This window comes from Heteronotia binoei, chromosome 6 (assembly GCF_032191835.1).
Source record: "Heteronotia binoei isolate CCM8104 ecotype False Entrance Well chromosome 6, APGP_CSIRO_Hbin_v1, whole genome shotgun sequence".
Taxonomy (NCBI): Eukaryota; Metazoa; Chordata; class Lepidosauria; order Squamata; family Gekkonidae; genus Heteronotia; species Heteronotia binoei.
Genome location: NC_083228.1, coordinates 60,277,186 through 60,303,526, shown reverse-complemented (window position 1 = coordinate 60,303,526; position 26,341 = coordinate 60,277,186). Strand labels below are relative to the sequence as shown.

Below are 26,341 nucleotides of genomic sequence, written 5' to 3'. Positions count from 1 at the left end.
CCTAACCCACTTCAACCATAAAAGTTCATGGGTAGCCCAGAGAACTGATGCTCTGTATGATGTAAAGTAAAAAGACATAAGGTTAGTAACCATGGCTACAGCCTATGGCTAAGGCTCCTGACTGAGGTGAAAAACACCTGTTGAGCCATCCTCCTGCTTCTTCTCTTGTGGACTCCCCCCAAAAAACTTTTGATATGGTCAGAGCTCCCCACTGAAACTGCATTGTTTATTGGCCATCTGACAGTTGCAATTTGTGTTTTAAATGGTTTATGATTATATTATAAAATCTGAGGTGTGCAGTAGAAGGGGAGGGTGAGTAAAAAACTGAATTAAATCATAATAATAAGACAATCTGGCATTCCAAACTGCAGATAGGGATTTGACAGACACCTTTAAGATATGAGGTATAGATACATAATAATTGCCTAATTTATCTAGTTTAGTGCCTTCTGTTCTTCTTGGTTAATAGCAGAGTCTCAAACAAAGAAGTTCCGTGCTCCCTGAGATCCTTTAATTAGAGATGCCAGGGTAAAAACATGGGGAGTTTTATGTACGAAATGTGAATTTTGATATTCAGCTGTGGTTCCACCCCCACCCCTGCCTTACATGAGCTATAACCCTAAGACATAGTAGATTCTGAAAGGCAGTTTGAATTATTCTGGGTATCTGTTTCTGAACAGTCCAGTCGACAGCATCATGACCATACATAATTTTGCCAGTGGTGTTTCATATGATGTATGTCAATCCAGCAACAAGCAGAGGCTCAACCCTACCCTGTAAAGAACCTGTGCTGTTATGTTGGTTGTATGGTATGGTAGGTAACTACATACAACAACTGCTTAGTCCTGCTTCTATGAATATAGATCATGATATGTACTTTAATTTTGTAAGCAGATAATTTTAAATCAAAAGATGCTTTTTTTGGTCATCACTGAATTAGCAAGCGGCAAAATAAATGGAGCTTCAAATATGCTTTTATAGCCCCTAACAACTGTGACTGTCAATACAAGATCCTTTTCACGGTCAATTCGCCACACATTCTGGGAGACCTTGGGCTTGCAATTATTCCATTTCCTTCCTTGCAAATGCAATTTCCACTTAGTTTACTAGAATAAAAGGTAGACCAAAAAAAAAAAAAAGGTAGCAGAATCATCTGATTAACATTAGCCATTAAAAGAGGGGGGAAATTCACAGACAAACAATGTTACATTTCATGGGAAACAACTCATCTCTGAACTAAACTGCCTTTGTTGTCTTGCTAGTGGATAAAAAACAAAGCAATGATAATGATGTCAAATTAAAGAAATTTAATTAGAAAACAGAAAAGTATAGATAATCTTTTGTCAAGGATGTGTGAATGAGTAAGCATGAGAGAGCAAACAAAGTATGATTAGAGAGGAATCTGTTCTTTAAAAAATGTGCCAAAGAATTAAATAAAAATATAAAGGTGAAAGAAAGAGAGGAAATCAATCTACTTCTTTTCTATTAATGATAAAAGCACCCATAAGGAAATAAAGTAGCCAGCAAAAATAGATGTGAATTGAATTTCCGCTTCATTTGTTAAGATTTACCCCTTTGAACTATGAGACGCAGACCTCTGAGAATAGGTGTTCCCCTTTTCCCTGACGGAACAGGAAATCAGAGGTTTAATTAACCATGATTATAACATTTTGCTGATCTGATTTGTCTCACTTATTTCCCTTTTTCTTTAAGTGATAAACTGCCTGACATCCTAGAATGAGAACTGAACGAAAGGTTTAGGGTAGTTTCTAAAAAAGCTTGGGGATTGTTATAAAACAAACTGATCATCAACCGGATCCATCTGAAGCGGGATTAACTTTGGTGATTAAAAGGCACAGTGAAAGAAAATGTACTGTACTGAGGATTTATTCAACCAAACAGACCAATGCTTTAAAATATTGCATCTCAGCACCTCCAACTAGTTCAAAATTTCAAAGTCTGATTAAAAGTTGCTTCCTGCAGTGGCATGTTAGCCTTGGAAAAACATGAACATTTGTATTGGGGGATCCTTTGACACTGATTACATATATTTTCAGTTAATCTCTTATTTGAAAAATTCTATAATTTGTTTGATAAATTGCAGTTCAAAAATATCCTAGCATTCTAATAGCCACAGCTATCATTTTGCTTTTAAACTCAGTTTTCATCTCTCCCACATGGAATAAATTGGGAATGTGAAGAACCTCACACAAATAAAATAGGACCTATTATTCATCTGATAAATTATATTTCTGGTTTTAAATTTTTTGAATTAAGAAAGCTAAGTGGCTTAGGTTATCCTAGTTGAGTGGAAAATTCAGGGTATATCCAAAAGAAGTGCTCCTTTCGAGCAAAGGATCCCCCCCCCACACACACATTTTCAATACTCAGAGACCAGATACATGAGTGCTTGAGTCCACTTGTTGCTAAATTTTGCTAAATGAACAGTGGCCAAATTAGATATGAGGGAAACACTTGGACTGGAGACATGTGAAGGCGGTAGCCATTTAAATTTAATAGGAGCAGCAGAAAGGGTAATTAACCCTTTCCCAGTGGGCCATTTTCCCAGTCAAAATTGCCTGCCCCCGCTGCTTCTTTCCTCTCAGGGCTAAAGATACATAGACAGAGCATCTTTTCCCTTGTCAGACGAAAGGTGGAGCTTGACAAGACGTAACCTTGGGAGGTATCTGAATAGTCTGCCTGTTATTTTAAAAACTGCAATTAGCAGCTGCAGAAGGATCGGGTCAGGAAATGGCTCCCCCCACACACGTCATTTCTGTGATCTCAGTAATTCCTCTGGGGCTGCTGTTAGCCCTGTAGGAAAAATGAAAACAGGGGAGAGGGTTGAAATTGCAAAAATAGTTACAGGGAAATAGTTACGCCTCCAAATTGGTCCCCATTCTAAGTAGGACATTCCTCCTGAAACTGCTACTTGCAGTTTAAAAGACAAAGATATGTCCATGGAGCTCCTGACATAATAGCAAGCCTTTAGAGTTATCACAAGGAGCCCCATGGCACAGAGTGGTAAGCTGCAATACTGCTGTCCAAACTCTGCTCACGAGTCATGACCTGAGTTCAATCCCAGTGGAAGCTGGGTTCAGATAGCCAGATCAAGGTTGACTCAGCTTTCCATCCTTCTGAGGTTGGTAAAATGAGTACCCAGCTTGCTGGGGGTAAAGTTTAGATGACTGGGGAAGGCAATGACGAACTACCTCATAAAAAGTCTGCCATGAAAACGTGATGCAATGTCACCCCAGAGTAGGAAATGACTGGTGCTTGCACCTTTACCTTTAGAGTTTATTACATTTCCTAGCACATACATTCAGCTCTTGGTTACCTAAGAATATCTCTCTCACATGCACACAACCGATTTTATTGGGCTACAAATTCAGGGAAACAACTTAATTTATTTTTAAAAATTGGACATTAAAAAAACCATGAAGATATTTGCTCTGTGCATGAGCATATATTAAGAAAAACAGAGTTTGTGGACTGGAAGCAAAGGGACAGGAGGAGAGAAACAGCCAGAGGAAGTGCTATGGTTGCCAGGCTCTAGGTTGTGGCTGGAGATCTCCCACTATTATAATTGATCTCCAGGCAACAGAAATCAGTTCACCTGGAGAAAATGGCCATTTTGAAAGATGGTCTCTACTAAAACCTTCCCTACTCAAATCCCACCCTCCTGTGGTTTCACCCCTAAAATCTAAAGGTATTTCCCAACCAGGAACTAGCAACTTTAGGCAGCAAAGACTGGAACCAGTAGGGGGAGTTGGGTCAGTGAGGCCATACTATTTTTGTATGTACACATATGGTTTAAAAATAATGTTATTCCTTGGTTAACTCCCAAAAGTTAACCAATGCATTGACTTTGTGGCAGCTGCACATAAAAGCAGTTACTAAACTCGATTCAGCAAAGGTAAGTAAAAGTTAACTCTGGTAACCTCAGTCTGCCTCAACATGACAATTCTTGCAAAATGCAAGCACACTAAAGTGTGAAGCGTGCACCTATAAGAACAAAGGAACACACAGTGGACATCAGGCCATGGCTCACTTATGTGTGTCTACTGCATGTTTACAGACACAACATCATTCCTCTTAACAACTCATGCAAATAAATACTAGTGAAGCTAATAAATACTAGTGTTCATCTGTCAAGTGAAATGAGAATATGATATAAGATGATAATGGGATAAAATTAAACCCTATAAGAATAACGGTGAAATATGTATTCAATGTCAGACAGACACCTTTCAAATGAACAGTTCTAGACAGTGCTCTGTACAATGCAAACATACAAAGAAGCTAACCATGCCCATTTTTTTCAACTTTCTTACCAGCAGAAGGCACTCATCTTCCAAGAAATATCAAATTGGTCTCTGTGTAACTATAAGTGCTTGATCTAAACCTGTGGTTTCCTATCGCTACAATCACAGTTGAGACCTGCCATTGCCTACTATAGAGCTAATGAGAACTTAAGTATCTTTTGACTGTTACGAATAAAGCAGTTCAACTACTGTAGCACTTTGGAATGAACAGACATCAAAAAATATTTACCGAATAGTATCTTTGGTACTTGTGCTTTCAGCCATTTTATGACATCCATCATCTGACTCTGAAGACTTGCATCTGAATTCCGTCTCCAAAATTTCCTTGTTCAGTGCAGACTGCGTTCCAACAGAACCCAACACTGGCATAGATTTGGATTCACAAGTAGCCAATATTCCCACTGGACCTTAAACCAGAAGAGTGGAGCATTTTTATTATTTATGTAAGTGGCATTGTGCTAATTTATGCACATTAACCCAAAGAGGATCTTTGATCACTTTGCTTTAAAAGATGTTTTAAATTCATCTCATTTAGACACTTGCCTTCACTTATCTTGCAGGGGGTCAGTTGGGACAATTCTCCTACCTAGATTGTTCCTCTCTACATGATGAGGAGTGTACCCAAGCTGGTTCACATGTTTTGCTTCTGATGCTACTGAACACCCACTTCTGGGTGTAATGTCAGAAAAGTCACATACATTTTAAAAAATGCTCATTTGCCTAGGCTGCAGGGTTAACTTACAAATTCTATCCAAGATATCAACACAATCTGGTTCTAAGCCTTTTTTCAACATTATACCCAAGCACAAATATCTGTTGTACTGAAGGTGGGACACACACCTCATATTGATAGTGTGGGAGGTACATTCTCATACTCTGCCATGCTTTAATAGGGGTATTGTGAAATCTAACACAAGGTTCTTACTTGAACTATGTGGAAGTGCTCAGTCTGGAAATTGTGTGTTTTGCACCCAGAATTGTTATAGGAACTATAAATAAAAATCTATTCATTTAATAGTTAGAATCATCTTTTTGTTTTCATACACAGCTTTTTTGATACCTAGTCATAAAAATGCACCATTGATCTTCATATGATGCGAAAACATCTCAGAGAAAAAGTGTATTGATTTGAAAGGGTAACAAAGGCTTTAGTGTCACTGTTTAAACTCCAGGGCAGAAGGTTGCCAAGAAAGATTTCATTGAACAATGCAAGATGATGCTAGAGTGTAGCTATTATGAGAACATGGATCAACTGAGAGAGCAATCAAAATTTCCCCAATTAATGAGGACTGAAATGCTAAGTATTTCAAAGGGAAAGCTTTTAGACTTTTGAAGCAGCTTTGTAGATATAATACAAGTCAGTTGTGCAGTCTTTAAATGATCACTGTAACTTACTGTTGCTATCTTGCTCAGTCGTCACTTTCCTAAGCCGCAAGATTCTTTCTAATTCTGTTTCACTGCTGTCTGTGTCAAGAGATTTCAGGCTCCTTGAGCTTGTAGATGTATTCAGTGTTTCCTAAAGCAAAATGTATTAAGATAAAGTGCGACAGCCAAGAACAGTTGCTATGATCTAGAAAGCAAGATTTGCTCTAATGCATGTAAGGCATATCATATTCTAGAACAGGGGTGTGAAATGTGCAGCCCAGAGTGCTCCTATCAGACCTGCAAACAACTCAGTGTCATCTGCTTCCTTCTATCTTGCTTGCTTCCCTCTGCATCGTAGCTTGTTTTGCTAGGCTTGCTCACTCACATAGGAGCTACAAAGCAAAGCCCCTCTATTTTCTCATGAAGCACATGAAGCAACTTATGTACAAAAGATCACAATGCCCAGCCATTTCATGTTTCTCCCGGGATCTTAGGTTCAAAGCATTGACCGTGAGATTTCTGTAATGAATGTCAATAAATCAAAAGTAGGTTTGCAACTTACAAACACACACCTGAACAACACCTGAACAGCATACTTAAGACTGCTACAGCACAGACATTGTCTCGAGATTTTGATGCAATAATTCAGAGCAAAAGGTGTCAGTTATCAGAAATTGTTAAATAAACAAAATATTGTGAGAGCGCTAATCTTTTAAGCATATTTTAAGTTTTTAAAAAATCTTTATGCTTGTCTGTGTCCTTTATAAAACTTATATCTCTGTTACCTGGCATTACATTTTATGACACATATGACCTGGCCCAACAAAGTCTCATTTATGTTAGATCTGGCCTTCATAACAAATGAGTTCAACACCCCTGCTAGTGAGGCAAGTAGGAATAGTTGGTTGCATACCCAGCCCTTCACCACCTGTAGGACCCTCAGAGCAGCTTACAATAATCTTTATTTCCCCTCCCCACAACAGACACTCTGTGAGGTAGGGGCTGAGAGAATTCTAAGAGAATTGTGACTGGCCCAAGGTCACCCAACAGGCTTCATGTGGAGGAGTGGGAATCAAACCTGGTTCTCCAGATTAGAGTCTGCCACTCTTAACTACTACACCAAACCAGGCCCTTAGCCACATGGGGGGGCTATGGGGGCCCTGCCCCTGACTTCCAGCCTGGGGCCATTGCCACCACTGCCTTCCTCCCTTCCCCACAATTAAATCCCCCACATTTAAAATCACAAGGGAGGGGCAGCAGGAGCAACTGCCGGCCTTCCCTGCACCAGTTAAAGGCCCCACTGATCAGCTGATTGGTGGGCCCTTTAAACAGCCCAGGAGGTTAGCGGCTGCTCCCACTACTCCTCCCTCACAATTTTAATCATGTGGGGAAGGGCACCAGTGGCAGGGAGAACCAGTGCTTGAGGGCCACAGCCATTGTCACCTCCCTCCCTTCTCTCCTCGTGATTAAAATCTGTGTTTCCTAAAGTATTAGAGCCCCGTGGCGCAGAGTGGTAAAGCTGCAGTACTTCAGTTGGAGCCCTCTGCTCACGACCTGAGTTCGATTCCAACGGAAGCTGGTTCAGGTAGCCGGCTCGAGGTTGACTCAGCCTTCCATCTTTCCGAGGTTGGTAAAATGAGTACCCAGCTCGCTGGGGGGAAAGTGTAATTACTGCGGAAGGCAATGGCAAATCACCCCGTAAAAAGGTCTGCCGTGAAAATGTTGTGAAAGCAGCGCCACCCCAGAGTTGGAAACAACTGGTGCTTGCACAGGGGACCTTTCCTTTCCTAAAGTAGAACAGCTGATCAGTAAGCCCTTTAAATCACCTGGGAGGCCATCTTTAAATCACCTGGGCATGGAGCAGGGGTCATGGGTATGTATGGGGGGAAGTACTTGTGAATTTCCTGCATTGCGCAGGGAGTTGAACTAGATGACCCTGGAAATCCCTTCCAATTCTATGATTCTAAGTCTGACTTCTAAAACAGAAATGATTATGATTTCCTTTACTGTGCTTTTACTTTTGAGAATGAACATGATTAAAGTTATAAAACTATAAAATAATAATATAATTCCAAATCATTCGGGAAAATAACAGCATTGTTAAAAATAGTAGATTACAATCCGAGAGGTCACTATAATGGATAACACAACAAAAAATGCAAGCTAGTGACCAATTTACTAAGAAGTATATAGAAATCAGTCCAAATGTCCAAAACATGTATAATCAAGTCCCAAAGTAGTGTGGTGACAAGCCAATCGATTAAATACTTGTTTCTTTCCAGTCTTCATCAGACCTGGGACCAATATTGATTCAATTATATAGATTCTTTACACAATTTTCAAAAAAGAGGGATGCAGAGCGTCTCCAGCAGCAATTTCACATCGGCTACAACTCAGTATGTGGCATCTTGCACAAGAATCTATATAATTGAATCTAATATATTTGAAGAAATTTTTATTGTTGGTCTTTATGCTTTTTGCAATATGCTCCTCATAGTCCTTTTTTGCCTGCCTGATCACAGTCTTGCATTTGATTTGCCATTGCCTGTGTTCCCTTTTATTAATTTCACTTGGACTAGCTTTCCACCACTTAAAGGAGTCCTTCTTACCTTTTACAGCTTCCATTACTTTGTTTGTTAACCATGCAGGTCTTCTCTTATACCTGTTTGTACTTTTCCTAACTTGTGATATATATTTTATCTGTGCTTCTAGGATTGTAGTTTTAAATAGCCTCCAAGCTTCCCCAAGGGTTTTGACTGTATTTACTTTTCCTTTCAGTTACCTCTTCACATGCCTCCGCATCTCAGAGAATTTACCCCTTTTAAAGTTAAACGTGGTTGTGCTGGTCTTTTGGGGCAACTCCCTATTTATACAAATAGTGAGATCAATAACGTTATGGTCACTGCTCCCAAGCAGTGCGATCACTTTTACATCTCTCACCAGGTCTTGGGCATTACTTAGGACCAAATCCAGGATCGCCCCACCCCTGGTAGGTTCTGTGACCATCTGCTCCATAGCACAGTCATTGAGAGCATCTAGAAACTCAGTCTCTTTCTCTCGACCAGAACAACTATTGACCCAATCAATCTGCGGGTAGTTAAAATCACCTATGACGACAGTTTTTTCGTCTAGCCACCATCTTTAAGCCTTCCATCATATTATAGTCGTCCTCTGTATTTTGATTTGGTGGGTGATAGCAAACTCCCATAGCTAAATTGCCTTTTGGGCCCTCTATTTCAACCCAAAGCATTTCTATAAGGGAGTCTAATTCTCTGACCTCAGTCTTATTGGACCGTATGCCCTCTCCGACATACAGAGCCACCCAACCTCCAACCCTTCCCTCCCTATCCTTCCGGTATAACTTATATCCAGGAATCACCGTGTCTCACTGATTCTCCTCATTCCACCAAGTTTCTGAAATTCCCACAATGTCTATGTTCTCTCAACACTAAACATTCCAACTAACCAATTTTACTTCGAAGACTTCTAGCATTTGCATACAAACATCTATAATTTCCTAGGCAAGCTAGGCCCGCCACCTTCCTCCTGCCGCCTCGAGACTCTGACAGGCAGTTCATTCTGTTTGTCACTGTCTCAGTGGACAACTCTGTTCCATTACCCGGTAGAAAAGTATCAGCTAACCCTTCATCTCTTTGAGATGAGTCTTCCTGAACCAGAGACATTTCATCTCCTGTCGGCTTTCCCCCTAGATTTAGTTTAAAAACTGCTCTGCCACCTTTTTGATTTTAAGCGCCAGCTTCTGATAAGGTTGTAACAGAGTCAGAGTGACAAGCAGTGCAAGTGACCTTTCCAACTCCTGCAAGATTCACTGGCTGTAGGACTTATTGATCCTAGTTCAAATTCACTCTCTGACTCCAACTCAGGCTCCTTAAAGCCTCTACAATATTATATAGTGATTCCATGAGGTTTGGCAGATCCTTCAGGTGCTGCCACCTGTCAGAAGTTTCCACCTTATTTCCCACATACCCAGCATAAGGACAGAGAATGTGTGCAAACTGCATTTCCTAGGACTGCACACATCAACTCTCTGGGGGGGGGGGGGGGAATGGAAAATGCAGCATGCAACTCTTAAAAATTGGCACATCTTTTGAGGCTCCAACAAAACAGCACTTAATTCTGAATGTTTCTTTCAATTATGTTAAATCCTGCATTTTGTTAATATTCTGAATTTAACTGTGTGTATATTATTAACAAGGAACTCCTTGGCATTGTACTCATGCTACAGATCTGTTAGTAGAGCAAATAAACTAAGCTGTCTTATATCAAGTCTGAAATGGAACAAATTAATATCACTTTGTTTACAACAATTATATGGAGGCCTACAAGAAATGCATAATTAGCACAGTAACAATATGCATATAAGCATGTAGTTTTACGCCTCCCAATCCTATTTCTCCCGTCTTACTGTGCTAATGACTAGTCTTGAGACTACATTAGAAGCTGGTTTTATAAAGTGCTTCTTTTAATTCTAATACTCGAAAGAATTGTAAGGAGCAAGTTAACTCTTATTATGGTAGATATTTAGGACTTGCTCTGATTATTATTCAATCCAATACTGATTTCTCACTAGCATTGCTCTGCCCCAGGCTTCTTTTCTCCCCCAGGTGCAAGCGATAGATTTCCCATCAATTGCTCTGAAGGCAGATTTTGACGTTTGGCTCCCTCCAGTTCCCCTCACAGTTTCTTAGTCCTTAAAAGACAACATCAGAAAACCACAAGGGGAACTGGAGTGATCCATGTGTCAAGATGTGCCCGCAGAGCAACTGGTGGGAAATCAATCGCTTGCATGGGGGAAACAGAAGCCTAGAGGTGGAGCAACACTAGTGAGAAATTGGTACAAGTTCAGTGGGGTTACTAACCTACAGGAAGCTCAGCAGGGATGTGATGCTGTGCAGAGTCTGCACTCTGTCAGATTCTCTCTGCAGTCTGGAGATAAGTCTGGAGCCTTGAGTTCTCCAGGAATTAAAACTTATGTCCAGACTGCAGAGAGAATCTGACAGAATGCAGACTCTGCACAGCATCACATCCCTGCTGAGCTCCCTCTCCTCCTCAAACTATGCCCTCCCCAGGCACAGCCACCCCAAAATCCAGGAATTTCCCTAGTCAGAGCTGATAATCCTAAAGTATATAACACAGTAAGTAAAAACATTTGTTCTATTATTTTTATTCCACCCTTTCTTTAAGAAACTCAAGGTGCCATATATTGTTCCCTGCTCCACACTGTCCTCCCAACAACACTGTAAGATAGGCCAGGTCAGGTATGTCCAACAGATAGATTGTAATCTACCAGTAAATCACGGAGGGATCAGAGGTGGATCACCAGCCCCACTGTCTCATGGTTTGCTGAACAGGTGTTTGGGTTTTTTTGATGATTGTTTGGTGTGGTGGTATTTGGTTATTGGTGACAGTATAATGAATTCTTATTTTTACTTTTAGAACTGCATCTGTGGTTTTGGCATCATCCAGAGGTCTTCAGTTCCTGTTGATCTTTAATACTTTGGGACAGCGACAGTTTTGGACCAAATTCAGCCAGTGTTAACTTAGCACCCCAGCCACCCCAGTATAGAGAAGAGGAGTGTTCCAAAGAAGAGCAAAACCTTCCACTTTCATGATGAATGGGAAATGGACTAATACTTCATCACGGTGAAAGACAAGTGTTGTTGTCTACTTTGTAATACCGCTGTATCCTTGCCCAAAAAGGGTAATCTGGAGCCTCATTATAAGGCTCTGCATAGCAATAAGTTTGATGCTGATTTTCCACCCAAAAGTGAAATTCGTAACTGAAGCGCAAAGAATTTCAATCTAAATTGGCTGCACAGTTGATGACGAAACCAAGGCAACCATAGCATCCTTCAAGGTCAGCAACCTGATTGTCATGGGTGCTGGGGACCCTGCAGAGGAAGTTGAGCCTGCAGAAGAAACTGTGCCCCTGCCACCTGCACCAGTGCCCCTGCCTCCTGCTGGAGAAGATCCCAGCCCCCCTGCCTCGCCCTCTCGGGTGGCGCGTGTGCGTGACCGCCTCCGTCAGGACCTCCGGGATCGGAGGAGGGCGGCACGCTCACAAGCAAGACGCTCCCTGAGCCCTGAGTTTTGAGAGAATTCTGGCCCTTCTAAGAGCAAAGATGCTTGAGTTGTAACAGGATCCTGGCTGCCTCTCTGAGCCAGCAATTAGCCCAAATGGGCAACAGCCAGCAGAGGGCTATATAGCTGTAGGCTTTGAGAGGAGGCTTTGTGGAAGCAACTAGTCATCTCCCTAACGTTCTAGCATCCACTCCGGCTTGACTTTGGTTTCTGGACTCCCTGACTTTGGCTTGTGACTTCTGGACTCCCTGACCTCGGCTTCTGGACCTCGGACCTGCGATACTTGTACAGTGATTCGGATTTGGCGCCTTGGACCCTCCTGCTTACTGGCTACAGACCTCGGACTGCCCCTGGACTTTGCCTGACCCGGCCCCAGCCGTGACACTGATCGCAAAGAAATGCAAACCTATCAATGAAGGAGAATTTGTAAAAGATTGTTTTCTTGAAGCAGAAGATAATCTTTTTGAAGGATTTAAGAATAAGAAAGAGATCATAGCTGCTGTTCAAGATGTACAATTGTCAAGAAACACCATCGTGCGGCGAATAGAAAAGATGTGTGGAGACACAACTGAACAATTGTTGGAGGATGTTTCAGTTTGTGTTGCTGTTTCACTCCAACTGGATGAATCTACAGACATAAGAGACATAGCCCAGTTACTAGTCTTTATCCGGATGGTTTTGAAGACTTCAGTGTTAAAGAAGAACTACTTGGAATGATTTCTTTAAAAGGGAGAACTACCCTTTTAAAGAAATATCAGCTCTTTCCATTCTTTTGTGACAAAGTGTAATCTTCCATTGCATAAACTTGCTTCCATCACTACTGATGGAGCAAGAGCAATGGCAGGTGAAGTTAACGGTTTCATAGGCCTCTGTAGACAGCATGGCGACTTTCCAGATTTCCTATCTTACCACTGCATCATACACCAGCAAGTTTTGGCAAGCAAGCTACTCAATGCAAAGACTGTCATGGACATCACTTTCAAAATTGTAAATTCAGTTCATGGAAGATCACTTCAAAGATGGCTTTTCAATCTTACTCTTGATGAAGGGGCAGCGGAAATCATTTCGCACACAGTTGTAAGGTGGCTAAGTAGGCATCAATTTCTGCGAAGATTTCGTGATTTGTTGAATGAAATAAGAAGGTTTTTGAAGGAGAGGGGAGATGACAAAGCAGAGTTGGAAGATGAGGAGTGATTATGTGATCTGGCATTTCTTGCTGACTTTACAGGCAAACTAAGTGATATGAACATTGAACTACAAGGTAAAAAAATGCATTGGCAAGATGATGAGTACAGTTTCATCCTACAAGAGCAAATTTGAGCTAATGATGACTGACCTTGCAAACAACACTTTTGATCATTTCCCTAATATGCAGGACCATCTGGGACAATATCCAAATTTTGTTTTTCAGAACGAGAAGTATGTGACAGAAATCTGCTCTGTTATCCAGGAATTCGAAAAAAGATTCTGTGACTTCCAAAGAATTGAAAAAGTTGTGGTGTACTTGTCATACCCATTCAAAGCAGATATGGACATTAACGAAACTGCAGCTGCTATCAGTAAAAATTACTCATTGAACAAGGCATCTCTTGAAAATGAAATAGTAACCCTTAAAAATGACATTTTTCTCAAGACTCGTGCTGAGCAAGAATCGTTTTGGAAGCTAGTGCCTAGAGACAAATTTCCCAACTTGAGAAGATGCAGTGAAGCTGTACACTCCTGTTTCAGTTCAACTTATTTGTGTGAATCTGTGTTTTCCCATCTAAAATGTCAAAGAGTACACAGCGTTCCAACATGACAGATGAACATCTCCAGGATTCCCTGAGACTGGCCCTCATGAAATATTCACCCAACTTCACAAAGCTGGTGGATGAAATGCAGGCTCAGCCATCTCACTAATTAGCAAGAGTGAAGTTTTAAAGATTGCGCAAGATCAGCTTGGATCAATACTTGACCTACATTTAACACAAATTATTCAATAAAAGTTAAAGAAAGTTATTAAGACAGTTAAAGAAAGTTATAACAATAAAAATTTAAGAAAAACTGTTTGCGGTTCTTTCTGGATCTTCGTCTCTCTGTTTTGTTTTTGCTTATTTTGCTTACCAGTAAATGACAGAAGGTGCATTGTAAATGGGTAGGGGGAGTGGAACCCAACTTTGGTGGGTTAAAAACTAATTCAAAACTAATTTGAAACTTAATTTTCATGGTGGTAGATCACCAGCACTTTTGTCTGGAAAAAATAGATCACGACCTGTTCGAAGTTGGACATGCCTGGGCTAGGTCAAGAGTTCATGACTGGCCTAAAGTTACCTAGTAAACTTTCTAGGTTACTGGGGATTTGAACCTGGTTCTTCCAGTTCTTAGTCTGGCATTTTAACCCACTACACCACACTGGATCTCATTCAGTGGCTCCAAATGACAACCTAAATCTATCTGCTTTCTTATAAGGCAACTTTTTTACCAAATATGCAAAGAAAACAAACTTTTTCTTACCATAATTCCCTTTAGCTCTTTCATTGCACCCTCTGAGGCCTTAGAAACTTCTGGCTGTAATTATGAAACAAACAAACTTTCATCTAGGTTGTTTGCTGCTGTTTTTGCAGACACTGATCAAAGTATTTATAAGTATGTAAGTAGGAAAATACATTCCAGTGGGAAATAGCAAGCAGTGACATATCCACTACAAAGCTCTGGTCTACACATAAGGGCAGAATAAGGTGGTACATGGGGCTATGCTTTATTTTTATGCTTTCATTATGTAAAATGTTCTATTTTCTGCCTTCCATGCTAATTTCCCATTTAATATATTTATAAATGGAAGAAAGCTTTGAAAAATGTAATCCTTCGCTCGTAGTACAAAATAGTGCAGTCCATTTGACTGCCCCTGCCTCAGCACTCATCACTACCACATTCTGATTCCTGTGTAGACCATGCCAAACTCTTGGAAATGACTTTGTTTCAAAGTACTTAGTGAGAGACTGGATTGGAGGAATATAAATGGAATGAATCTTAACGGTGAAAGGCTATTTGAGGTGGGATCGTATAAATTTTTCACCTTTTACAAAGATTGCCTTTTTCAGGCCATCAAACAGCCTCTTCAACATATGGCCGTGGTCACTTTTAATATAAAGATATTTCCTTCTCTGCCATACTCATGGGCTTCCCTGGTTTCACCTCCATCATGCTTCAAAGTGAGGGTGGAGATTCCAGGGGCCTGGAAGCTGGGCATACCTGCTTGGGTCTGAGTGGTTCAAGGAGGGCCCTAGAGGGAATCTTGGAACCATGCCCATGATGGTTTTTAATAATCAAACACAAATAAGTCTGTCCCAAAACAGGTGATTACTCCTGATGACCTTCAGGGCATCTCAACTGGAGAAGAACATGGAACAAAGGCCCCAGATGGAAGAGAAATACACAGTTCAACTATTTCTCCACAAAATCCATTCCCCTTCCCCCTATATACACATTTTAATTTCATGAGCTGCTATGACAAACCTTTCTCTTAGAACGGCTGGCCTGATTAACAGGTCTAAGATGAACCCCTTTTTTAATTCTATCCATCATTTCTTCCACTGCTTGTCTCTTCAGGTCTGTTATTTCTCCTGTTTCCAAACAAATACAGGTCAAATTAAAACAGTGAAAGTTCCTATTGCCAGAGCATCCCACTTCTTTTAACTTGTTTTTCATCAGAATGCCAGCGAATACAAAGAACATGAATACTACATCTTATTTATGTCATAACCTGGATTTTAAAACCCCTTTCTTTGTCTCTCAGAGCATTGATTTTCAAAATATGCCACAGGAACATTACAACATATTGTAAAATCACAGACTGCAAAATCACACACAGGCTTCCTTGGGAGGTGGTGGGCTTTCCTTCCTTGGAAATTTTTAAGCAGAGGCTAGATGGCCACCTGACAGCAATGCTGATTCTGTGAACCTAGGCAGATCATGAGAAGGAGGGCAGGAAGGGCTTAGTTCTTGTGACCCTTTCTTACACGCCCAGGGAAATGCTGATTGCCACTTTGGGGTCAGAAAGCAATTTTCTCCAGGACAGTTTGGACAGGGACCCTGGAGGTTTTCTGTTTGGACAGGGACCCTGGAGGACATGGAGCGGGGGGTTAATAGGTGTGTATGTGGGAAGGTGGCAGTGTTCCCTCTAAACTGAGTTAGTGTGAGCTAGCTTACAGTTTTTAAGCCCCTGCCTCACACATTTTTGTCTTAGCTCAGGAAAAATGGTCCCAGTGCCAGAGGCATCACTAGGGTGGGTTGCACTCTGGGGCCAAGTGCGCCCCAGAGGCATCACTAGGGTGGGTTGCACCCTGGGGCCAAGTGCGCCCTGCTGGCTGCGCAAAAGCGTGGGAAGGCAGGAAGCCCCTCTCCCTCCCCGCCCGTGTTTTGGAGGGAGCTGCGCCCTCTCCGCCTTGCGCAAGCATCGACGGCCACCTCTAGTTGCTGCCCGCCCGGAGCCCGCGCCTGGGGCAGAGCGGGCGGATGTGTCCCGGTTGGTAGACGCCGCAAAGCCCCCTTCCCTTCACAGGCCCGCCAGCACCCGGGAGGAGCCGCCCGCCAGCCAACCACCATGTGTCAGGCCTTGACTCAGCCGCGTCCCAGCGCCATCCCCCTCTCCTCTGACTCCATGGGTGACTCACTGCTCCAGGCGCGGGCTCCGGGCGGGCAGCAACTAGAGGCGGCCGTCGATGCTTGCGCAAGGCAGAGAGGGGGGCCAATGAGAATGCTCTGGGGGAGGGCCGATGGCCCCCTTGGCCCCGCCCCAGTGACGCCGCTGCCCAGTGCAAACCTCAGTAGGAAAATCTGCCCATGCTTCCAGCAGACATTTGGGTAGAACACTAAAATAAGTACAATCTGCAGTTGAGCAACACACTAAATGGTGTATTATTATTCACACAGATGAAATACACAATTTCTGGCTGATAGAAGAAACTAAAATGAAGGTATATTAGAAATCACTTAACACAGATCAGTTCCCGATAACTGTCTTCTGCCAATTTGTTGTATGGACAGCATGGAACTTCCAATCGTTTCATTGTAGGTCTATGGGTGTAGGCCTAAGTCAGAACCAGTGAGCAGCTGTTTTTCAAAATTCAAGTTAAGGTCCCAACTGCATGCACATGGTGTATAAATGGTCACAAAATCAAACACATTAAATTAATTTGTGAAAGAGGACAAATGAAGTAAATCCATGAATGGAGTGCTACCCTGGTCCCTATAACCTAGGAAACACAGATTCAAATCTCTGCTATTAACAACAAACTCACAAGTTAGTTGTGGAATAAATACCATCTCTGGAGTTCAGTTGTCCAGCTCTAAAATGATCATCCTGAACAAGGTAGTTATGAGCATGAACACAAATAATGACTGAGAGCCTTGCACACTAGAAATATCATACTGATACATAGGAAACAATCTGTTATTTTTCATCCCCCCCCCCCACCAAAAAGAAGTAAACATTTATACCACAAGTAAAACTAAAAAGCCCTTTCTCCAATGAAGACAAAAAAACTTCATATGAATATGCTTTAAGGAAAGAGGGATAAAGCTGTTTAAGGAAAGAGGGATAAAGCTGTTAATTATAGTATGGCAATTAATTATACAACACAAAAAATTCTGGACCCAATTATTCAGATTGATGTACCATAAACCTCTCTCTCCCTCTCAATCTCTTTCAGAATATTGATGATCTAAAGGAAAGCGTTTGCTTGGGAAAATTAAAGCCTGACTTTAAATAGGTGTGCAATATAGACAATCTGTTTTAAACATAAATATCTATTTTGTCTATGAAGAACAAAAACTATGGATTTTAAGCCCTTAATGAGCATCCACACCAAGCCGGAAGCTGTATACAATAATTGGAGTGAGAGACAGCTGTTGTAATTTTAACAACATTTAACAACAAGCAGTTTACTGTGAGTGTTAGGGAAGGTCAGAGCTGTTAAAAACTACACATTAAAGAACAGTCAGTGACATTAACAACAACAACAACAAAATCACCATGCTCTCTACTCACATAAGATTTTCAGGAGGGTCAATGGAGGGCTGCAAGCTGGGGATGACAGTGCAAGGGGGTGGGGTACAGTTTGTATTCTAGCAATCCTAAAAAGGTCTACTCAGAACTATTCAATTTGACTTGCTTCCAGGAAAGTTTTCTCAGGATTGCACAGGAACTCTCCAATTTTTTTTTTCAAATATAGTTGAATCAATGCACATTCATGATACCTTAAAGTTATCAAGGCTATGCAGAAAAGTCATCCAACTGGATAACTGAAATGAAGTTTCTCAGAAGCTGTAAATATATGCATGGTCTGCATGATACTGGTTCAGACAGGTATATGACAAGCTACTCAGTTTCATGTTATTTATATGTCTTAAATATGCAACTAGAGTGTGGTGTCACTTTTTACAACAGAACCCACTAACCAACAAAACAACAACAGAGAAAAACATGTGCCCCACCACCATTAGGCTTATTTAGAGAACTAATATGATACTGCCCTGAGCCACCTCGTGGGAAGGGCGGGATATAAATCCTAAATAAATGAAATAAATAATATGCCATAAAGCCTGTTTAGTATTTTACTATTATTATTTTTATTGTTATATTGTTTATCGCCCACCTCCTTCACTGAGAAAAAAGACATATTTCAAAATATGGAAAGCAATTCAATCATCAAACAAGGGCCTCTAATAAATAATAGACTAGGACTAGGGTTACAGAACTGGAAAACAATACAAACAAAAACATGTCTAAGGTACAAACACTTTCTAAGACATGATATATCATAATGATGGAAGGGGGTTACAATGGAGAAGACACTGCAGTAAAAAGGGAGGTGACTGGCTGCATAGATGGACCAATGGAACTTTTAGCTAAAATGGCAGAAGTAGGACTAAGAATTCCCAGAGCAAAAAACTGACAGGTTTCTTGTCAGGCAAAATTTACACCTTTGAGGCCTCATACTGCAAGTTTTATTAAAGGCAGAGAGCACCTTGTGAATAACTGGTCTAATAAGGCCCATGCATGAGTCTTGTCCTACCTATCCCCACCCTATAGAAATTCCAAATATTGACTCTTCGTGCCTGTTTCCTACCTCTATATAAGAAAATACTATTTTAATTTTAATTTGATAAGTTTTGAAAGAAATTAAATCACTGTTATGTGTGTACCTGTATGTTGAAACATCTAAGGGGCATAATGGAGGAGACAATGGAGATCTATGACTGGATCACCTGTCTCTTTAAACTTCTACAGGCAGCAGAAGAAGGCTGGGATGGGATGTTCAAATGGCCCAGGAGAAAGGCAGGCTGTGTGACCCCTGCAACATGGAGTATTCAAGTCAGATCTGGCCAGTAGTGGCAGCTATAGGTATCAACTCACTTGTTGCCTCCTCATGCCCAGAATATAAGCAACACCCTGCTGGATCAGACCAATTGTCCATTCAGCCCAGTACTCTTTCACACAGCAACCAAACAGTTGCTTCAGCCAAAAAAACAGGCCACAGAGGCCATAGTCTTACTGTGATTTTGCATGTTAGCACTGGTATTCAGAGGTTTGCTACATCTAAATGTTAAGCCTCCCTTTGTTCCTCATGGCTAGTACTCATTCTATTCTCCTTTGATCGTCTAAATAATCAATGTAGCATTTGTTACTTTCCAGTCAATCTGTACCAAGGCCACACTTAGTCACTAGTAACATAGTCTGGTTAGAAGATCAAGTTTACATTTAAGTTCCTGAAGAACTCATAAGTGCATGTCATCTGAACATAGAAATTTATCTGAGGTATGTACTCTATTTGGGATTCAATTTATGTGGTTTTAATAAGTTTCCGGGAATCCTAGATAGATGTAACTCTCTTGATTTTCCTTTCAGCTTCCTTCCAGCCAGTCATAGATAAAAATAGTAGTTTTTGAGTTCTGCTAACCTGATCTGTACTTAATATGATGGTTCTTAAAATGGAACTTTTGTTTACATAAAGTAAATGTCTAGAAGGCACAGACACTGTGTGATTTAAATACACTTGACAAAGAATTCATTTCACTGAAAAGAGAATGAGGCATACCTGATTCTTGCAGAGGTGCCTTTTCTTTCTTGGTTGTACTGCTGTTTGGATGAGACTTCTTACGAATCATTGACATGAGGGACCTTTCACAAATAACATAAGAGACAATCACTAACTTTTCCTCTTGAGAACAACAACTGTATTTTCAGACCATACTTCAGACCTTTAGATTCCACGTTGCCCACTGATGTGAAAGGAACACAAGAGCATACACAGGATTGGGACCTGTTCATATGATACTTATTGTAAAAGGAGCCAGATTTCACTGATGAACAGCTCATTCACTTATTGATAACAGAGTATTCAAACGTTTCCAGGCAGAGACAGAAAAGTCAAACCTCCTTTAAAAAAACAACCCAACATATTATTTATTTCTCTATTGCAGTTGACAAGGCACAGTGCAAAACACTCAAGATCTGAATATTAAAAGGTAACACAGCACCATGACATGTGTGACAAAATAAAGCCTTTTCACACAATAAAAAATTGAAGGGTTAGAAATGTTAACATGGCGCATTACTCTCCAGAGAACAATGCCACGCAGCAGGGTGCCTCTATATTGTCCCCTGGTTTCTACAGTATGTATTTGGTAGAATAGGGCTACTGGTAAACAAACAAAACAAGAATGGAAAATAAAAAACCCTCACAGTATCTATGCTTTCTATAAATCTACAAAGCATGATATTAATTTTAAACAGGCACTGGCAAGTCAATATTTGACCAAATATGAGGGGATTGTTGTCATTTCTTTCTTTGATAAAAAGCTTTTAAAATGCCTAAAAGAAAAAAGTTATTATTATGTATTTGTACCAAGATGCCATGAGTACCTTTCAGAATGCAAAATAACAGGCAAATGAATAAATAAATTCAGTGATCTTGAAGCAACCACCATGACTGCTTATAATGTTAGAGGATAAGCATATTTTAGAATTGCAAGAACTCTTCCAATGTGTAAAAGCTAACCTGTGTGATGTTACACGCTGATTAAATAGAAATTGACCAATTTTTGTTCTCTGCATTAAAGGCTCTTTCTGCACAAAATGTGCCCCAACCATATTTTAGCCTTTGTGCAATACTCATTCAAGCCCTGATCCAGTGACAATAGCAGAATATCCGTTCCACATATAATGGATGTGGAGGAACAGCCACAGTGCAGTCTCATTTGTTTATATATACATACACAGCTTCCAATGATTTAACTCCTCTCCCACAAGCAAAAAGTGCATGAAAATGCCAGGGCAATGATAGCCCTCCTGCTTTTAAATTCAGTAATTTCCCCCAGCCTTGCTAATAAGTTCACAGAAGTTACTAACTCACCAAGTTCACTGGGACACCTCCATATATATTTATGCTAATCAATAGTGGCACATGGATAGCCTGAATGAATTATACAAAAACTCAAACACCAATTCTCTTCCAGCTGGCAACAGTTTCTCAGCCAGGAAACAATCTTTCTCTTTGCACCCCCCAATATTCTGTGCCTCCTGAAGCATAGTCAGTCCTTGTCAGGATTTTTATAAATCTTGTTTTCTTTTTATTTCATTTAGTTTACAGTCATGTTTATTGCATACTTTGGGTAATATGTAGGTCTGTGACTTTTATCATTTTTATGAGCCAAAAAAGGGAAAGGAAATCAATTTCTCAAGTCTCTGAGACCTGGAAATTTGGGAGAGGGGAATGTGGTATTTCAGAATTGCTTTAATCTTTCCACACTTTCTCAGAGTCCCCTAGCTTGTTCTTACTAAATTACAAATCTAGATGCTTCAGTGCAGGAATTGCACAAAAGAAAGCATTTTTTTTTTATTTAGGTTCTCTATGATCTGCGCTTCTCACTTGGACTCAAGGTGGATTATGCAGACTGAGTCAATACAAGAAATGAATGGGACACTCAATAAACAATGTACCAGGATTAGAACCAACCAAAAGTTTAAAAACAGAACTGATGCAAAACAAAAGTATTAACATGACGCAATTAAACATGACACAACATTTCACAGTAGAATTCTAGTTTCAGCAAGCTATACACATTAAATGATGCAGAATTCCACAGCTGGATCCTAGTTTCAGCAAGCTATACACAGCAGTATAGCCCACAGTCCCTAATAATTTTTCCAAGTAACTTTGCATATTATTTAGTACAGTGCAACTCTATTACTAAGACTTTTTTTTAAAAAAAAAATTATAAACAGCAAAGGCTGAGACAAGAATAATATTAAATATAATATTCAATAGCAATATCCAACAAGCAATATTCAATATCTGTTTGCATAGCAACACAATCACATTCTAGGCAGTGGAGGCACCAGCAAATGGATGGCCATTCCCAGGCATCTTCCAAAAATCTAGCATCTGTAAGAGTTCACTACTGGATCTTAATCTGCTGCTGCAGAGAAACAGAAGCAGCACCCGCACTTCTCTAAGTTATGATAAAAACTGGGTTTCCCCTTCTGAGCACCCACCTTCCATCACAGAGCGTGGCAATGATTCACCTTTGTCCATCACTTAGGGGGATTTATAGCAGGTAGAAATGGCTGTTCCTTACCAATGAATCACCACCAAACTAGGCAAGTGGGTGGCAAAGAACAGCTGCTTTCTATTACTTACCTGCCCTCTCTCCTACAATTGTGTGGGTAAGTAAGCAATTGGCAACAGCTGCAAAAAGCAGCTATCACCGCTACCACCACATACACCCTTCACAGTGGAAAGGAAGAAAAGGAGCCACTGCCAGAGGCACCAGTGGTTTAAGGCCCTATAGGACATCTTACCCAGGAGCCCCACACACTGCATGCTGGAGTTGGTTTTGATTCTGAGAGGCACAGTTTTGAAGAAAGACAGGAGACCTTGGATTGCTGCTGTCCAAAAAAGCTGGACTTGCTTTAAGAAGAAGACTGCAGATTTATACCTTGCCCTTCTCTCTAAATCAGAGACTCAGAGCAGCTTACAATCGCCTATATCTTCGCCCCCTGCAACAGGCACCTTGTGAGGTGGGTGGGGCCGAGAGGGCTTTCATAGCAGCTTCCCTTTCAAGAACAACTTCTGCCAGAGCTATGGTTGACCCAAGAACATTCCAGCAGCTACAAGTGGAAAAGCGGGGAATTGAACCCAGTTCTCCCAGATAAGAGTATGCGCACTTCACCGCTACACCAAACTGGCCCTAGACTGACCAAGATTTGCAGCTACATCTGTGCAAACATAATTTTCACAGAGTACTGATTCTCTTTAGTAAAAAAGGACAGGCAAGGAAATATAAGATAGAAGTACCAGGTCAGCCTATGAAGCAAGTAGAGCAATTTAAATACTTAGAGGAGTTATATTTCAAGCAAATTTGTCTTGGAAGGTGCATTAGAACTCTTTTATAAGAATAGCCATGAATACTGTGAAGGCTATTTTGAGATTTTATCATTCTTCTAGTGGACAACATGTCCCTGCAACAGTTAAAGCATTTAATGCAGAAGTATCTGAGCATATCGTACGCTGTAGGGGTCTAAATTAGTGTGGTAACATAATATTTTTATACAAAATCTTGGGAACTCTGAGATGTGTGGCAGGAATAACTTTGGAAACTGAGATTGGGAAGATGTCTTCTGAAGCAAAAGCTCAGTGGAGAGTGTTTTATCTTAAAATCAGGATGTTGAACTCAAATTTAGAATCAGATCTTTTTGGTTTAGTTATGCTGGATGATCATATGAGTGATTAGAACAAATATGGTACTTGCTATTTAAATTATTACAACGTTGCATTATCAGTGGTATGATTAAAACTATGAGTAGTTGTGAATTGAGTCAGTTAATTAAAAGATGTTTGAGGGACATTGATTATAAGAGTATGCCTACAGAGTATGTTCCCCCTTTTCAGTTGGTATTCTTCCACCAACAAAAACGCCAAATTATCTGTTTGAATTATCTCTTCCAAAGTATAGAAGGACATTGATGCTTGTGCATTTGAATACCTTGCCATCAACACTGTTATTTGAAAGATTTAATAGAATCCTGTACTCCAATAACGATGGAGGCTCAGATAGCAGCCACTGCCAAGTCCGTGTTTTTTCACCTTAGGCGGGCAAGGCAGTTGGCCCACTTCCTGGAATGTGACGATCTAGCAACAGTGATCCATGCCACGGTCACCTCGAGGTTGGACTACTGCAATGCTTTCTACATGGGGCTGCCTTTGTGCCGAACCCGAAAGCTGCAGCTAGTGCAGAATGCCGCGGCCCGGCTGTTGTTAGGGCTCCCAAGAAGGGAGCACATCCGGCCAGGGCTCTGGGACCTGCACTGGCTGCCGATAGCTTACCGAATCCGGTACAAGGTGCTGGTTATTACCTTTAAAGCCCTATATGGCCTAGGACCTGCCTACCTGAAGGACCGTCTCTCCCCGCATGTTCCCCAGAGAGTACTGAGATCGGGAACTCAAAATCTCCTAGATATCCCCGGGCCAAAGGAAGCCCGCTTAAAATCGACAAGGGACCGGGCCTTCTCTATTATGGCCCCCTCCTGGTGGAACCAGCTGCCAGAAGAGGTGAGGGCCCTGCGGGACCTCGCCCAGTTCCGCAGGGCCTGTAAGACAACCCTCTTCCGGCTGGCCTATGACTAGCTGGTACAAGAAACTGAGCGTAGTTATACTGGATGTCTGCTGCCCCCAATGCTTTAAATGTTTTAAATGGTTCAATGTTTTAAATGGTTTAATGTTTAAATTTAAATGCTCTATGTTTAACGCCTATTTATGTTAGATTCCTGTGTTGTAAGCCGCCCTGAGCCACTTGTTGGGAAGGGCGGGATAGAAGTCATAAAATAAATAAATAAATAAATTCTGTGGATGTGGTATTAGCCAAATTGACTGTATAAAACATATTCTTTTGTATTGCTCGGAATTTTCACATTTGAGAGCTAAATTGATTTCCTCTTTGCTTAAGCAGGACTCTTGTCTCTTTAGAAACTAACTCTTCTTGGTTACTAAGAGATGAAAATAACAAGTAACTTTGCATGTGGCTAAATTTTTGCAGCTGTAGTAAAATCACACAATTCTGTTATCAAATCTTAGGCTTCCACTTTAATGTGTTATGGCTCACTGTTTATGACTTTTACCATGGAAACAGTAATTAAGAAGAAGAAAAATACTGATTCTTTATTAGATATGCATTTTTAAAGTGTAATCACAAATGCTGTGATGTAAAGTCTACATATAATGATGTTATTGCTTTTCTTTTTCAGATTACCAGTCTGTCAATGCAAGCTTAATTAATATGGGCTGCTAATTTAATAAAAGCAATAATTTCCAATGTCTCAAACTAAATGCTATTGTCAATTAATACATCTTATTATCTCAACTGTTATATATCAAGTATGTTGTTTACCATACCATCATTAGTCGTGAGGGAAAGTGCCTTCAAACTCTCTTACATATTTAATGGATTAAAACCAGCTATTGCCAGGTGGCCTGTTAGTGACCACCCTCAAAATAGTGAGCTGAGCTACTGTAAGGTGGATAAGTCTCAGTGATGCAATGTTAGCAAAAGTTGCAGAGTTGGGTAACCACATAAAAGGCCATTTTGGCAGGCAGCAAAACCTCACACAGGACCTAAGGTTGGGAGAAGCAGTGTACTATTGAGAAGGAGTAAACAGCAGAAGTTAAATTGGACAAGGGTTTTAGACATGTGGTATGTTAAAGGGCACAAGGAAACATTATGGCTAATACCATGGGAGTGACAGACTGAAGGCCAGCTCAAATCTTATGAAGTCCTTGTGTCTCTTACATGTCTGGTTGACAGATGTGGTCTGCTTGGAATGTAACACTCAGTTGCATGTATGTCCAATTTAGAAAAGGACTGCAAAGAATGGGGAGAAGTAGCATATACTTTCCCCTGTGCCTGCTTCCATATCTGCAGTCCCAGAGAACAGCTATTTGTTCCCTGGTGAAACTGACATGTAGCCATTAGTACATATAAGCTTTCCCCAACAGGGCAAATAATGTCCTTTGGTGGCCATGTGGGTCACAAAGACTTGTTGATACAAAGGGCTTTTTTTGTAGCAGGAACTTCTTTGCATATTTGACCACACCCACCTGATGCACTAAGAGCCCTGTAAACTCTTGGAAAATTGTCTACATCAGGGGTGTGTTGCCTAATATGCAAAGTTGTTCCTGGTAATAAATATACATACACTGGCCCTCTGAAAAAGGGACCTAAACGAAGAAAAAAATGGAAGAAGAATCCTACAAACATTCTTTCCCTAGTTATTTACACTTCTATTTCCTTCTACTATTTTTGTTGCATTCCTTGTGGCAAACTTTAGATTGTAAGTTCTGCAGAAAAGAGACCAGTTGACTGCAGTCTCTAAAGTGCCATGCACATTGATGCACTATATAATCATCACTCCCACCCCACCATGAGGGAAAAAAGGCAGGAGAGGGAGGATACAGTGATTCAAGGGACCAGAAACCATTAAGATTTTATCAGGTTTTAAATGGATTATATAT

General features: G+C 40.8%; 1 protein-coding gene across 3 annotated transcripts in view; it reads right to left on the bottom strand.

Moving 5' to 3' along the window:
- Positions 1–26,341, bottom strand: part of SHTN1 (shootin 1) — a 172,347-nt gene that overhangs the window by 27,193 nt on the left and 118,813 nt on the right. For 2 of the 3 annotated variants that reach the window (XM_060241557.1, XM_060241555.1), the window contains exons 12-16: positions 19,871–19,953; positions 15,288–15,394; positions 14,286–14,339; positions 5,721–5,841; positions 4,555–4,732 (exon numbers count right to left, since the gene is read on the bottom strand). In XM_060241557.1, the coding sequence (XP_060097540.1) occupies positions 4,555–4,732; positions 5,721–5,841; positions 14,286–14,339; positions 15,288–15,394; positions 19,871–19,953 (543 nt within the window). The remainder of the gene's footprint in view (positions 1–4,554; positions 4,733–5,720; positions 5,842–14,285; positions 14,340–15,287; positions 15,395–19,870; positions 19,954–26,341) is intronic. The other variant, XM_060241558.1, reaches the window with a different exon arrangement.